This window comes from Rhinichthys klamathensis, unplaced genomic scaffold (assembly GCF_029890125.1).
Source record: "Rhinichthys klamathensis goyatoka isolate OS25496 unplaced genomic scaffold, OSU_Roscu_1.1 h1tg000141l_1, whole genome shotgun sequence".
NCBI lineage: Eukaryota > Metazoa > Chordata > Actinopteri > Cypriniformes > Leuciscidae > Rhinichthys > Rhinichthys klamathensis.
In genome coordinates this window covers 616,357-632,370 of record NW_026606676.1, presented here as the reverse complement: position 1 = coordinate 632,370, position 16,014 = coordinate 616,357, and the positions used below count along the sequence as shown (strand labels likewise).

The 16,014-nt window shown below is 40.8% G+C and overlaps 1 protein-coding gene and 1 non-coding gene across 2 annotated transcripts in view; both read left to right on the top strand.

Annotated features, from left to right (window-relative positions):
- The first annotated feature begins 2,040 nt into the window (after positions 1-2,040).
- Positions 2,041-2,112, top strand: trnad-guc (transfer RNA aspartic acid (anticodon GUC)). Its single transcript has one exon. It is a non-coding gene; the product is annotated as a tRNA-Asp (tRNA).
- Positions 2,113-3,374: 1,262 nt separating this feature from the next.
- The window catches only part of ppil4 (peptidylprolyl isomerase (cyclophilin)-like 4), a 28,119-nt gene continuing 15,479 nt past the window's right edge, over positions 3,375-16,014 (top strand). The window contains exons 1-8 of the mRNA XM_056257677.1: positions 3,375-3,518; positions 3,828-3,895; positions 4,228-4,292; positions 4,374-4,491; positions 4,583-4,725; positions 6,769-6,865; positions 7,834-7,947; positions 8,053-8,177. Of these exons, the coding sequence (XP_056113652.1) occupies positions 3,449-3,518; positions 3,828-3,895; positions 4,228-4,292; positions 4,374-4,491; positions 4,583-4,725; positions 6,769-6,865; positions 7,834-7,947; positions 8,053-8,177 (800 nt within the window). The 5' untranslated portion in view covers positions 3,375-3,448. The remainder of the gene's footprint in view (positions 3,519-3,827; positions 3,896-4,227; positions 4,293-4,373; positions 4,492-4,582; positions 4,726-6,768; positions 6,866-7,833; positions 7,948-8,052; positions 8,178-16,014) is intronic.

Sequence of the window (16,014 nt, the reverse complement as noted above, 5' to 3'; positions counted from 1 at the left end):
TATTCAGTGTTGGTTCTGGGAATGTAAAAAATGTCCATGTTTTCTTGACGTTAGAGGAACGTTTTGTTCCTCAAACGTTCTTTCAACTTAATTTCGATTTAAAATTCAACATTCAAGGAACGTTGATTTGCGACATTCCAAGAACATAGAAATGTCCAGTTTCCTGAACGTTAATAGAATGTTATGTTTTTCCATCGGGAGGCCACTATAGGCGCGGACTCTAACTCTGCGCTGCTCTGGGGCAGGGCGAGTGACACAGTGTTGAGTGTATGAAGAGGAAAAGGCTCTTTGTGTGAAGGGATATGTGCTCTTATTGTGGAACTCACACAAACAGACACAGCATTCACACAAACATTGCAAATGTTGCCTGCAGGAACGGAGGGGACATGATGCAGAACACTGCGGGGCCTCCACCAAACTCTCTTCTCCTCTTGGATGGTCCGTCAGGACGAAGGCTTGGTAGCCGAGGATGGCGTGCCATAGCGGCTCGGGCTTCTCCTCGGTCCGTGATGCTTCCTTCCCGGTCCCGTCCACTGCTTATGGCAAACATCCAGCTCGGGATGGGGAGCAGCCGCCGCGTCCGCTGGCGGGGCGAGGTGCCTGACGAAGAGCGAGACCTTGACGAGGGCTGGAACGAGCAACGGGGCATCATGTGACTCATAGCTTTTGTGCGCTTCTGAGCCTCAGAGAAACGCTCAGTAACTGACTCCACAGCGTCACCAAAGAGACCGGAGGGAGTGATTGGAGCTTTTAGGAGCGTCTCACAGTCCGCATCTTCAGGTCAGCTAGGGTTAACTACAGGTACCTGTTAAGGACGACCATGAAGCCCATGAAGCGGCCAATGGCCTAGGCGGAGTGCTTTGTAACCATGAGCGCGAAGTATGAAGAATGTAGAGCGGAGAATGCAGAGCGGATGCTGCTTCACCAGTAGAAGCATAGGGTTTGTCAGCCAGATGAGCCGTGAACTTGCACGGCATGGACTGCAGGCTGAGATCCGCGCCCAGAAACTAAAGGATGGACACAGGTGCACGGTGACGGTCTCATTGACGGGGGGCATGCGCACATAGCTGTGGGCTTCCGCCCCGCCACATGAAGATGGCATGGGTGGCAGTGTGCACGCACACGGATTGGGGTGCAGACTACGACTTCACCACGTGCTCGTGGACAGCGTGGAAGAACGGAGTCCTCCTTCTCGAAGCAGCCAGGCGGCCCGACTGGAGATACCAGGAATCCAACTTACTCTTGGTAGGCTCGTCCGGGGCATTCGACGTCGAGTCCAGCGCATCCACGAAAAGGACCGGTGGAACGTGTCGTTTCTGGGTGGGGAAGGGCCCACCAGCGGCTCGCTGGCGGCAGTGGGCCTCGACCCCCTAATAGCATAAGCAAAAACCTCCCTGGTTCTCAAGTGCGCACCGGCAGGTCGGCGCAGTGCATGCACGTGGAGTCCAAGAAGGCCGCCTCGGCGAGGGCCAGGCCCAGGCAGGCTCACTCAGTACTCACAGGTGTCGGGCGGGTCGATGGGGCTCGCACAAATCCTGCAAAGGGTAGCCATCGGATGCGAGGAAGAAAAGGTAACTAGTCCTCAGGTGCAACTTCAACGATGACAGAATGAAGAAAGAGATTCTGACGCAATTGTCGCGCCCATGCATTTTATACTGCCCGCGAGCCTGTCAGTATTTGCATACTTCGCAACAATTGGCCAGCTGTTCCAAGCTGGCGTAAGCCTATACGATTTCAACATAAGTGGAGAAGGGAGGAGTTCCCGCAGCGTCATATCTGACGCAATGTTGAAGTTACCGCTCTCGAAAGGGAACACAAGATTTTTATCTTTCTGGAAGGTAAATGAACAAACCCTTCATCTCCTTGGATTGCGGGTGGATTCCTCCATAGGACAGGGTGAGCTCCTCTTCCTGCCCCCCTTGGCCAAAAGAAAAGGCTTAAATAACAATAACTCCCATAAAGGAAAGCATATTCAGTATTAAGTGACTTCTCAACGGCAGAGCATACAAAACAGTGCCAGAGACACAGTGTATCAGCCAGTCCTCGTTAGTATAGTGGACAGTATCTCCGCCTGTCACGCGGAAGACCGGGGTTCGATTCCCCGACGGGGAGGCTTTTTCTTTATGAAGGCCAAACACCTTGCATAAGCTCAGGCTTTACCGGGGAAACTGCTGATAAAGCAACCCAGACAAGTAAGGTTAGTTTCTTGATAAGTACTTTCAAGTAAGTGTTGGCAATTAGTTTGTAAAAGGTGGTTTTAGGCATGTTTGGCCTGAGTTTCTGTTGCATTCCCACTGTTCTGACCAGCAGGGGTCACCAGCGTGTGGCGCTTCAACAGTGATTAATTTTGCGAAGCACTCGGTTCAATTGATTCAAAGCTTTGAAAAGCTTTGTTTGTGTGAATCAAAGTGAATCAAACAGTGAATCAAAATGATTCACGTTCGAAGTGTTCGAAGCCCCACACGCTGGTGACCCCTGCTGGTCAGAACAGTGGAAATGCAACAGAAACTCAGGCCAAACATGTCTAAAACAACCTTTTACAAACCCATTGCAAACGCTTTAAAATCTTTCACATCACATGCATTTAACAAATCATCTAATACCATTAAATATGAAGTTTCTATATAAAATGTGTTGTAGCCTATTATTAAATCGTTGGGCTTGTTTAATGGAGAACTTGATAGGTCAGGTCAATAAGCGATTATTAACTAAAACTCTTCCTTTTTATTATACAAATGTGTCATTAAAAATATCTAAAAAATTATTTTAAAACAATCACAAATAAACACCTTGGTATTAAACAAAGATCTTTAAAAGATAACATAAACTGGTAACACTTTACAATAAGGTTTAATCTGTCAACATTAATGTACTAACATTAACTATAGCAATGAGTAATACATTTGTAACAGTATTTATTAATCTTTGTTAACATTAGTTAATAAAAATACAATGGTTCAAACGTTTGTTCATGTTAGACCACAGTGCATTAACTAATGTTAACAAATACAACATTTGATTTGAATAATGTTAGCAAATTTTACTAAGATGACTAAATGCTGTAGAAGTATTGCTCATTCTTAGTTCATATTAAGTAAAAATTGGTAGCCTACCGGTATTTGTTGGAAGGTTTTCATGTAGGCTGTGCGAAATTTAACTTACATTTAACATGTATATGAATAGCACAAATGTAAATAAAAGTTATAACATAGTATTCTTACTTTTTTTTAAGGGATCTTAGTAAAACAAAAATAAAACGTTTTCTAAACACACACAAAAAAAGTGGGTTCGGTGTTATTACTTAATAAATATAATCAAATCTTTCCAAAAATGTCCTTAGATGAGATGCTCCTGCCGCCTGTATCAAAGAAGTGACGTTATATCTGCGACTCTTCCCAGTGCGCATGTGCGGTGTCTGTCCGGCGCATGTCGATGATATTGAAACGACATGGCGGTGTTATTGGAAACAACGTTAGGAGATATCGTGATTGATTTATACACAGAAGAGAGACCGAAAGGTAATTAATAATAACATTAATGACAGGCGAAGAGTGTTAACGTATTTGCACTGCAAGCAAGATTACACTTAAAGCTAGTTCTTTTAATACAATCATCAAAACGTCGTAATAAATATAATAAATCTCTGTAGGAACTTTTTACTTGATAAACATGTAACTTAATTTTTATCTTGCTTGTTTAACCAGAAATCTAGTTGTTATATTATTTAATGTTTCACTACAAGAGCACCAAACCAACTAGTACTACATGATATCATGATATGTAATATGTACTGAATGATAACCAGAATTGTGCTTCTAATTTTCCAGCCTCGCTGAACTTCCTGAAACTGTGCAAAATCAAATATTACAACTATTGTCTGATTCACAATGTTCAGGTAATATATATTTATGTCTTACATTCGGTGTGCGTTATATTGTTCAAAATTATGCCCAATGGACAATTGCCCATTAATATTTTTGTTTTATTTACTTTGAAACCATTAACGTTATAAGAAATCGAGATTGGAGACTGGAGATTCGAAAAGTTTTTAGTTCTGAAAGTTACATTGTTTTCATAGAATCACATTCATCTCATAAATTCAAGGCAAAATGTGATTACTGTAGGATATGTAAATGAATATTTCTACTGTAGTTATCACTGCAAATTTGAGGTGGAGTTTGACTGTTGGCAGTAAATGTTGTTGCATGTGTTCTTGACCCGGTCCAGAGAGATTTCATCGTCCAGACGGGAGACCCCACCGGCACGGGCCGAGGAGGAGAGTCTGTGTTCTGGTAAGAACCAAGTTCATGTTGTTGTGTTTGTGCTGAGCGATACACATGCGTTGTGTGATGGTGATGTCTGTGTGTTTGCAGTAAACTGTATGGCGATCAGGCACGCTTTTTTGAGTCCGAGAAGGTGCCCAGGATCAAGCATAGAAAGAAAGGGACGGTGTCTATGGTGAACAACGGCACCGACCAGCATGGCTCTCAGGTTAATTGTGCACATATATCTAATACACACAGTGTCTATGTGGATGTCATTGTCAGTGTTTGAGTGTGTGACTTTTTCTTTTGGCTCCCAGTTCCTGATCACCTCAAGTGAGAATCTGGATTATTTGGATGGCGTTCACACTGTGTTTGGAGAGGTCACAGAGGGCATGGACGTGCTGGCTAAAATCAACGAGACCTTTGTTGACAACGACTTCATCCCCTTTCAGGACATCAGGTAGGACAAGTGTTTTTAGAGAGAGAGAAAGATCACATTTGTTATAATATTTTTTATTATGAAAGATACCAAATGTTTTTTGTAAGTGTATGAGAACAGGTATGCAGAATCATCAATATTTAATAACTGATCCGAGTGCAGCGTACAGCTGATGAGAACAAGTAATGTTTTTCCCCGTGTAAAGTCAAGTAGAGAGAGTCAGTAAGTGCGTTTACACGCGCCCTCATAATGCGATTATAATGGGATTTTGGCGATATTGCAATTAAACGCTACTTCACGTAAACACAATGGGTCTCATTCATGAAACATTCGTAAATATACGAGTAAATATGCGAGTGATTTGCGCGTAAAGAGACCTTCCCGAAAACTCATCTCCTGATTCACAAATACTTCGTAAACGTCAGATGTGATAGTGAAATGTGTTTGTGTGTGTGTGTTAATGAATTCCAATCAGTCGTAAATGGGATGCGCGTGCACGTTTATTCTCAATTACCATAAATCCCGGCCATTAAATCCGACTGACAACTATATGTGGGCATCATATTATGACATGAATGCGAATGAAAAAAAAAATTCTCAGATGCAGAAATTGAAGTTTTATTATCAGAACTTCATTCAAAACGCCACATTTATTTTCAAGCGTACACAGTGGCGTATCAGGTCCTAAAAAAAAGGCAGCTTGGCAGCATATCACAGATGCAGTTAATGGAGTTTCATCTGTTAATCAAACAGTCCCAGAAGTGAGAAGAAAATGGTTTGACATTAAGCTTGAGAGCAAAAAACGAATTAGTTCACTTCGGAAAAATAGTATTCAAACTGGAGAAGGACCACCATCGCAGATGCTATTACTGGCTCTCATAATAAGAAAAACCGTATGTAATTACTATATATAATATTTTTTCAAAATGCTGTGTAAATATGTACCCGATTAAGGTGAATTAAAATGCAGCCTTAGTTATTAATGAGCAAAACGTCCGGGTGTTAAGCGCACTATGTACGCGTGGCTGGAGCAGGTGTAGATTTCTTGTGTACCAACTAACATTTGGAAAATACGAACATTTTAATGAATCCGAAAATTTACGCCAGAACCACTTTACACACGATTTACACAAACATTCGTTCTGCTCGTGTTTCATGAATGAGACCCAATGTTGCCATTTACTCTTAATTCTGCCATGGCTTTGTTTGGAGCAAAAACAATGTTGCATGATGTCTCCAAGCAACACACAGTAGTGGCGTTCCAGAATGAATCAAGTGTTTTTGATCAATGAATCATTCAGTGACTCACAAGGACTTGTTGACACCAGCTAACAATGCCTTTGACTGACCGTGTCTGGAAGGCACAAACATAGACAACTGGAGTGATGCCAACAATGAGAAGTCCCAATGTTTTATCAGCACGCGGTACTGTGAGTCTTGATGAAGAAGAAAAATTCCCACACTTTGGATTCCCTCATAGTTTTGAGGTTTGGGTGGTCCAGATTCATAGACATAAGGGCTTCAGTATAAACACCAGTGTTTGTGCTCATCAGCCTCATCAGCCCTCTGAAGGCCTCATCGACACGACGGCCATCGGCACTGATCCTCAACAACTCGTCTCCATACCGGCGTGATTACTTCCACTTCCAAACAGATGGAAATGGATAAATACTCTAAATGTTCCGATCCAATCTGACTTGTAATGCTGCCCGAATCACACACTGTTCCTTCATTGGCCAGAGGAGAACTGGCCCCCGACTGAGTCTGGGTTCTCCCAAGGTTTATTCTCCATTCTGTCCCTGATGGAGTTTGGGTTCCTCTCCACTGTTGCCTTGGCTTTTGGCTTGCTTAGTTGGGGACATTTAATATTCAACAATATTATTGATCTGCCTTACTTAAGGTGGACGATGACGCAATTTTCTTCTAGAAACAAACTTTGTTGTATTATTTTCATGTTATCACTGTGAAGCTGCTTTGATACAATCTGTATTGTAAAAAGCGCTATCTAAATAAAGGTGACTTGACTTTGTGCCTGCTAAGTTCTGGGCTGCATTGTGGTTGCAGGATTAATCACACAGTGATTCTGGATGACCCGTTTGATGATCCCGCGGGCCTCCCGGTTCCAGACCGATCGCCTGAACCCACTAAAGAGCAGCTGGATGTGAGTGTCTTCATTCAAACTCACCCAATCACAATACTGGCAGATTTATGCCAACTTAGTTTGTAAAAATTTTAATCATAAAATTAGCATGCAGAGTCCGCTATAAGTAAACAATGATTTCTCAATTCAGTTAAATTTGTTGGTCTACCTCCTCCCATGAATAATGAATACAGTTTGGAAAGAAAGTTATGTTTGTTTAGTTTGGGTATGAGCCACACTAAAAGAAAAGGATCATGTGTTTTAAAATAGCTTGATGAATTTTTTTTTTCTCCCCAAATTTTCAAAGATGAAAATGCAGATAAATAGAGTTATTGAACTGATTCTGAAGTGCATGAAACGAGTCAGTAATTCCAGTTTTATTTTTCTGCTTGAACCTTCTACTTGGTAACAAATTTGCATAATACCAGCCTATGGTCTTCATTGGCTGCCCGCAAACAACACCATCTGACCAATCAGAGCAGAGGAGGCTCTCCGTTCTCTCTCTAAACCCCTCCTTTCTGTTTCAGACACTGTGAGAAAAAATGAAATTATGATGATTATGGTGAAATTTAAAGTGTTTTTTTGACCTTGAATGCATGTGAACATGTAGGAGAGTCCAAAACAAAATTATGAGCCTTTAAAATAGCATAATAAAGACACTTGAAGTATTATAAAATAAGCAATGGGTTCAGTTCCTAGGAAATACATGACCTGATTATTTTATTATGTAATTTTACTACGTGTAAAACATTTACAATATTATGTTGATTATTAAACTTCAGGTTAGATGTTCACTTCTAAACCCTTTAAATGTAGTGGTTTAATGCTAATATAAAAATATGAATTATTATTATTGCAGTGTTGAGTGTGTGTGTGTGTGTGGGGGGGTGCTATTCAAATCAGAAAGAGCAGGTGATGTGTTTTTGTTTTTTTAAATGTGCTTTGTTATTGATTTTAGATTGAATGATCCATGCTTGTGCATGTTTTAGAGTGGTCGGATTGGGGCCGACGAGGCCATAAACGATGATGACGGAGATGCTGAGCAGCTGGATGAACTGATAAAAGACAAGGAAGCAAAGACGCAAGCCATTCTACTAGAGATGGTAAAGTTCATCACTTCCACATGAACATGACTCTAGACATCTTTTACTGATCACCTCACGTGATCATGCTGTACATGTGAACATGTGAATGCTTCTTGTTGAAAGGTGGGTGATCTGCCAGATGCAGAAGTCAAGCCTCCAGAGAACGTGCTGTTTGTGTGTAAACTGAATCCTGTGACCACAGATGAAGATCTAGAGATCATCTTCTCACGTTTCGGCTCCATTAAATGGTGAGTTAATAGAATATGTTACTGCTGTATTAGTTCCAATGATAGTCTCTCACTCGTCGTTGTGGTTAAACATTGTGAGTGAAGTTTACGGCTGGGAACCGAAAGATTACATTTTTTAATCTCTGCAAGGGTTGATCCAAGGACTTTTACCTTTTGTGCTCTTAAAGCACTTAACTGAGGTCTTAGCTAGTGGTGCTTTTCTTGTTTTACATATGAGTTAGGGGTATAACGGTACATGTATTCGTATTGAACCGTTTCGGTACGAGGCTTCCGGTTCGGTACGCATACAAACAGAACGATTCTTTGGACCATTTTTCCTGCCGACAAAATCAGCGCTGGCGCGATCACCACAATGTTGCGCAACATCAAATGGCAAACATAATGAAAGCGGAACGAAACTGCGCTACTCATTATATTGTGCTTCACGGACCGTTTATCAGTTCGGACCAGCAACATCTGTGCAGCGCGAGCCGATCTCGATCAAGCGACACTGTTACTACACAGCGCTCAGAGATCCAGTGAAGAAAACATTTGAATTCGCCACTGAAGTAATAACATCGCTGCGAGATCTAGTGAGAAGCATTCACATTTCTCCGTTATTAACTAGGGGTGGGGGAAAAAATCGATTCTTAGATGCATCGCGATGCGGACGTGGACGATTCTGAATCGATTCACAAATGTAAAAAAATCGATTTTCCAAAAAAAACAAAAAAAAAACATATATATATATTTATAATCACGTAATATTGACGGAACGCGAAAGACGGAACTCTGAAGCGCGGAAGTGCAGTGGCCGGACCCGTCTGTGGCGTGCACATAACAGAGACGCGATGGCTGAGCGCGCTAAATCCAAACACCCTCCTTGTTAGGTTAGCTGACGTGGAAATATTTTGACTTCTGAAGTTGAAGGGGGAAAGGAGCTGGACAAGAGCAACCCTAGTTGTAAGCTTTGTAGAATAAAACTAACGACGGAAACACGACAAATATGAGAAGCCATTTGACACGTTTCCAGTCAGAGGAAAGAATTTACTACAAGTATGCTCCTAGTTCAGGCACACATTTATTTTCCTGTTGGTTCTTTGCAATGTTAATAAAATATATTGTACGTTAATTCTTTATGGGTCATTTACTTTTAAAGCAACGTATTTATAGTCACACACACACACAAAAGATTCAGATAATCGATTTGTATGAATAAAAGTAATGATTTCTTTTTTCTTTCGCCCAAAAAATTAAATAAAAATTCTTACCGACTCCAAACTTTTGAACGGTATTGTTTAATGTTACAAAAGCTTTCTATTTCAGATAAATGCTGTTCTTTTGAATTTCTGGGTGATTCTCTGAATTGGGTGCCCTAGAGTCCCCCAAACTTGCTTCAAAGATTTTCAATTGAAGGAAATCACAAAATGCCTTTTAATGCTGTCAGTTAATAGAACCAGGTGCCTTTGCATTATAATGCAACACAATTGCTTTAAAAAATGTATTTATTTATAATGGGTTGCCTAAGAAGTAGACAACAAGCATGTTTGCATGTCCTCACTAACCATCAATACATTTTCATTGAATATCAAACAAATAAAAAGTGCAATTAATACCAAAATGTTGCTGCTAATATAATCATATGTTGTGAAATGGAAAATCAATAATCGCTAATCGAGAATCGTTAATAATCGAAAATCGACTGTAATCGAATCGGGACTTCAATAATCGTAATCGAATCGAATCGGGAAATCAGACAGATTAACCACCCCTATTATTAACCGTAGATCTCTATTAGATCAAACAGCGCTGACGTGGACACCAGGAGAAATATTGTGCCGTGAATGAACTAGTAATACTTTACGTCCACAGACCAGCAACATTCACCATAACTGTAACCAGTTTGGCTGGAATAGTGAAATGCTTTCAAGTACTTCACACATCTTTTTGCAGCACTTCAAAACTCAAATATTATATAAATAAATATATGAAGAGTTCAGATGCAAAAGCCTCTATAAGTGCCATTTGAAATATTCTTCTAGAATGATCATTTTTATGAAGCTTGTATATTTAAGTTCAGTAATTTCACTCAAATGACAATTAATAGGTAATCTTCATTGCCATTTAAGTGAAATTACTGAACTTAAATATACAAGCTTCATAAAAATGATCATTCTAGAAGAAAATTTCAAATGGCTTTTGCATCTGAACTCTTCATATATTTAAATGTTATTTTTAATGTGATGACCAAAACATTATTTGTTCATTCTTTAAAGATGACCCCCATTTATAAACCTGAAAGTTTCAAGATGTAGGAAAACTCACACTTATTTAAAAAATATTTTTTCTTTTAACAAATAGGAAATTTCTCTGGCATTTCTTACTTTTTGCTGTATCGAAAACGTACCGAACCGTGACTTTAAAACCGAGGTACGTACCGAACCATGATTTTTGTGTACCGTTACACCCCTAATATTGAGTGATCTGTCATTAAAAATAAAGTCATTTCTATATATAATATAGAATATAATCTTGTAAATAATAAGTTTGGTCACACTTTAGATTAGTTCAATACTCACTTTTAACTCAATAAACTCCTAATTACTGCTTATTAATAGTTAGCAAGGTAGTTAAGTTTAGGTATTGGGTAGGATTGAGGGAATATGGTCTTGCAGAATAAGACATTAAAGGTATAGTTAACCCAAAAATGAAGACTTTTGTTCATCTTCAAAACACAAATGAAATCTGAGAGCTTTCTGTCGCTCCTTTGACAGCTACGCAAATACCACTTTGATGCTTCAAAAAGTTAATTAAGAGTTAATTAATTTAAAACTGATCCATATGAATTAAGTGGTTTAGTCCAAATTTTCTGAAGAGACACAATCGCTTTGTATGATGAACAGATTGAATTTAGGCTTTTATTCACATATAAACATTCATCAACTCGCAAAACAGTTGTGGTAAAAAAAAGCTCATGCAAGAACCAATGAGGTTCGTTCTCGTGTTACGCAGCACGTTTGAGCTTCTCAAGAACCAATGAGGTTCATTCTCGTGTTACGCAGCACGTTTGAGCTTCTCAGGAACCAATGAGGTTCATTCTCGTGTTACGCATCACGTTTGAGCTTCTCAGGAACCAATGAGGTTCATTCTCGTGTTACGCAGCACGTTTGAGCTTCAGCAAGAACCAATGAGGTTCATTCTCGAGTTACGCATCACATTTGAGCTTCAGCAAGAACCAATGAGGTTCATTCTCGTGTTACGCATCACGTTTGAGCTTCAGCAAGAACCAATGAGGTTCATTCTCGTGTTACGCAGCACGTTTGAGCTTCAGCAAGAACCAATGAGGTTCATTCTCGAGTTACGCATCACATTTGAGCTTCAGCAAGAACCAATGAGGTTCATTCTCGTGTTACGCATCACGTTTGAGCTTCTCAGGAACCAATGAGGTTCATTCTCGTGTTAAGCATCACGTTTGAGCTTCTCAGGAACCAATGAGGTTCATTCTCGTGTTAAGCATCACGTTTGAGCTTCTCAGGAACCAATGAGGTTCATTCTCGTGTTACGCATCACGTTTGAGCTTCAGCAAGAACCAATGAGGTTCATTCTCGTGTTACGCAGCACGTTTGAGCTTCAGCAAGAACCAATGAGGTTCATTCTCGAGTTACGCATCACATTTGAGCTTCAGCAAGAACCAATGAGGTTCATTCTCGTGTTACGCATCACGTTTGAGCTTCAGCAAGAACCAATGAGGTTCATTCTCGTGTTACGCATCACGTTTGAGCTTCAGCAAGAACCAATGAGGTTCATTCTCGTGTTACGCAGCACGTTTGAGCTTCAGCAAGAACCAATGAGGTTCATTCTCGAGTTACGCATCACGTTTGAGCTTCTCAAGAACCAATGAGGTTCATTCTCGTGTTACGCAGCACGTTTGAGCTTCTCAGGAACCAATGAGGTTCATTCTCGTGTTCACGTTTGAGCTTCTCAGGAACCAATGAGGTTCATTCTCGTGTTAAGCATCACGTTTGAGCTTCTCAGGAACCAATGAGGTTCATTCTCGTGTTACGCATCACGTTTGAGCTTCAGCAAGAACCAATGAGGTTCATTCTCATGTTACGATTCACGTTTGAGCTTCTCAAGAACCAATGAGGTTCATTCTCGTGTTACGCATCACGTTTGAGCTTCTCGAGAACCAATGAGGTTCATTCTCTTGTTACGCATCACGTTTGAGCTTCTCAAGAACCAATGAGGTTCATTCTCGTGTTACGCATCACGTTTGAGCTTCTCAAGAACCAACGAGGATCATTCTCGTTTTACGCATCACGTTCGAGCTTCTCGAGAACCAATGAGGTTCATTCTCGTGTTACGCATCACGTTTGAGCTTCTCAGGAACCAATGAGGTTCATTCTCGTGTTACGCATCACGTTTGAGCTTCTCAGGAACCAATGAGGTTCATTCTCGTTTTACGCATCACGTTTGAGCTTCTGCAAGAACCAATGAGGTTCATTCTTGTGTTACGCATCACGTTTGAGCTTCTCGAGAACCAATGAGGTTCATTCTCTTGTTACGCATCACGTTTGAGCTTCTCAAGAACCAATGAGGTTCATTCTCTTGTTACGCATCACGTTTGAGCTTCTCAAGAACCAATGAGGTTCATTCTCGTGTTACGCATCACGTTTGAGCTTCTCAAGAACCAATGAGGTTCATTCTCGTGTTACGCATCACGTTTGAGCTTCTCAAGAACCAATGAGGATCATTCTCGTTTTACGCATCACGTTCCAGCTTCTCGAGAACCAATGAGGTTCATTCTCGTGTTACGCATCACGTTTGAGCTTCTCAGGAACCAATGAGGATCATTCTCGTGTTACGCATCACGTTTGAGCTTCTCGAGAACCAATGAGGTTCATTCTCGTGTTACGCATCACGTTTGAGCTTCTCAGGAACCAATGAGGTTCATTCTCGTGTTACGCATCACGTTTGAGCTTCTCGAGAACCAATGAGGTTCATTCTCGTGTTACGCATCACGTTTGAGCTTCTCGAGAACCACTGAGGTTCATTCTCGTGTTACGCATCACGTTTGAGCTTCTCAAGAACCAATGAGGTTCATTCTCGTGTTACGCAGCACGTTTGAGCTTCAGCAAGAACCAATGAGGTTCATTCTCGTGTTACGCATCACGTTTGAGCTTCTCAAGAACCAATGAGGTTCATTCTCGTGTTACGCATCACGTTTGAGCTTCTCAAGAACCAATGAGGATCATTCTCGTTTTACGCATCACGTTCGAGCTTCTCGAGAACCAATGAGGTTCATTCTCGTGTTACGCATCACGTTTGAGCTTCTCGAGAACCAATGAGGTTCATTCTCGTGTTACGCATCACGTTTGAGCTTCTCAGGAACCAATGAGGTTCATTCTCGTGTTACGCATCACGTTTGAGCTTCTCGAGAACCAATGAGGTTCATTCTCGTGTTACGCATCACGTTTGAGCTTCTCGAGAACCACTGAGGTTCATTCTCGTGTTACGCATCACGTTTGAGCTTCTCAAGAACCAATGAGGTTCATTCTCGTGTTACGCAGCACGTTTGAGCTTCAGCAAGAACCAATGAGGTTCATTCTCGTGTTACGCATCACGTTTGAGCTTCTCAAGAACCAATGAGGTTCATTCTCGTGTTACGCATCACGTTTGAGCTTCAGCAAGAACCAATGAGGTTCATTCTCGTGTTACGCATCACGTTTGAGCTTCAGCAAGAACCAATGAGGTTCATTCTCGTGTTACGCATCACGTTTGAGCTTCTCAAGAACCAATGAGGTTCATTCATTAATTCGTTAATTCATCTAAATCGACAACTTGTATGTTAGATCAGTAGACTAAGCTACTGAAAGAGATGTTTCCAGAGGTCATATATCCTCTTCTTAATATCATTAATTCATCTTTGTCTCTAGGATACGTACCAAAAACCTTTAAACTGGCTATGATAAAACCGCTTGTTAAAAAACCACAACTTGATCCTACAGAATTAGTCAATTACAGGCCGATCTCGAATCTGCCTTTTCTTTCAAAGATATCAGAAAAAGCAGTATCTTCACAACTATGTTCCTTTCTAGAAAGAAATGATATCTGCGAGGATTTTCAGTCCGGATTTAGACCGTACCATAGCACTGAGACCGCTCTCATTAGAGTCACAAATGATTTGCTCTTATCATCCGATCGTGGTTGTATCTCTCTATTAGTGTTACTCGATCTTAGTGCTGCATTTGACACCATTGACAACAACATTCTTTTAAATAGACTAGAAAACTATGTTGGCATTAGTGGAATTGCATTAGCATGGTTTAAATCATACTTAACTGACCGTTATCAGTTTGTAGCAGTAAATGAAGAGATGTCTTATCGATCACAAGTTCAGTATGGCGTACCACAAGGCTCAGTACTAGGACCGCTGCTGTTCACTCTGTACATGCTACCATTAGGAGATATCATTAGGAAACATGGAGTTAGCTTTCACTGTTATGCCGATGATACTCAGCTGTATATTTCTTCAAAACCCAACGAAACTTACCAATTCACAAAATTAACGGAATGCATAGCTGATATAAAAAATTGGATGACTAGTAATTTCCTACTACTAAATTCTGAAAAGACAGAGATTCTAATTATTGGACAAAAGACTTCCACACGTAATAACCCAGAATACTGTCTAACACTTAATGGCTTCTCTGTCAAGTCTTCGTCGTCGGTTAGGAACCTGGGTGTGCTATTTGATACCAACCTTTCTTTTGAAAGCCACGTGTCTAGTATCTGTAAAACTGCATTTTTCCATCTTAAAAATATATCTAAATTACGCCATATGCTCTCATTGGGAAATGCGGAACAATTAGTCCATGCGTTCATGACCTCAAGGCTAGATTATTGTAATGCTCTACTGGGTGGTTGCCCTGCACGCTTAATAAACAAACTACAGCTAGTTCAAAACGCCGCAGCTCGAGTTCTTACCAGAACCAGGAAATATGACCATATTAGCCCGGTTCTGTCAACACGGCATTGGCTCCCTATTAAACATCGTATAAATTTTAAAATATTGTTGATTACCTACAAAGCACTAAATGGTTTAGCTCCGCAGTACTTGAGCGAGCTCTTAACGCATTATAGTCCTTCACGTCTATTGCGATCTCAAAATTCCGGCCAGTTGATAATACCTAGAATATCTAAATCGACTGCTGGCGGTAGATCCTTTTCCTATTTAGCACCAAAACTTTGGAACAGTCTTCCTACCATTGTCCGGGAAGCAGACACACTCTGTCAGTTCAAAGCTAGACTAAAAACACATCTCTTTGAATTTATAGAAGTCTATAATGTATTATGTGTATGCTAGGTCAATGTTAGGCTGCATAGATTAGGTCAGCCGGAACTGGGAACACTTCCCTTAAATCTTGATGTACTCGCTACATCATAAGAAGAATGGCATCTACGCTAATATTAGTGTCTTTGTTTATCCCGAGGTTTTCCCGCAGCCTGCCGGATCCAGGCCGTGTCCAGATCTGACGAAGGAGATTCGCCTGGACCCGATGACAATGCAGTGCTGAAGTATCCACTATCCTCTCCCTATGGAGGATCCCTTTCCCACTCTACAGATAAAGCGCTGTGAATTCCGGCTCGCGTACCCCGAAGTGATAAAATAAATAAAAAATTCTGTATCAAAATTTATAGGCAAGAAAAGTAGTTTGTTTAGGCTGGGTTGTATGAATTACAAACCTGCGCATATATTTTAAAAAGCACATAACTATAGAATTCTGAATGAGCATGTGAACGCCGTCAGCGTTAATCACAGGTTCGCGTTTAAAGTCTGATCATTTCGACGGAGGTG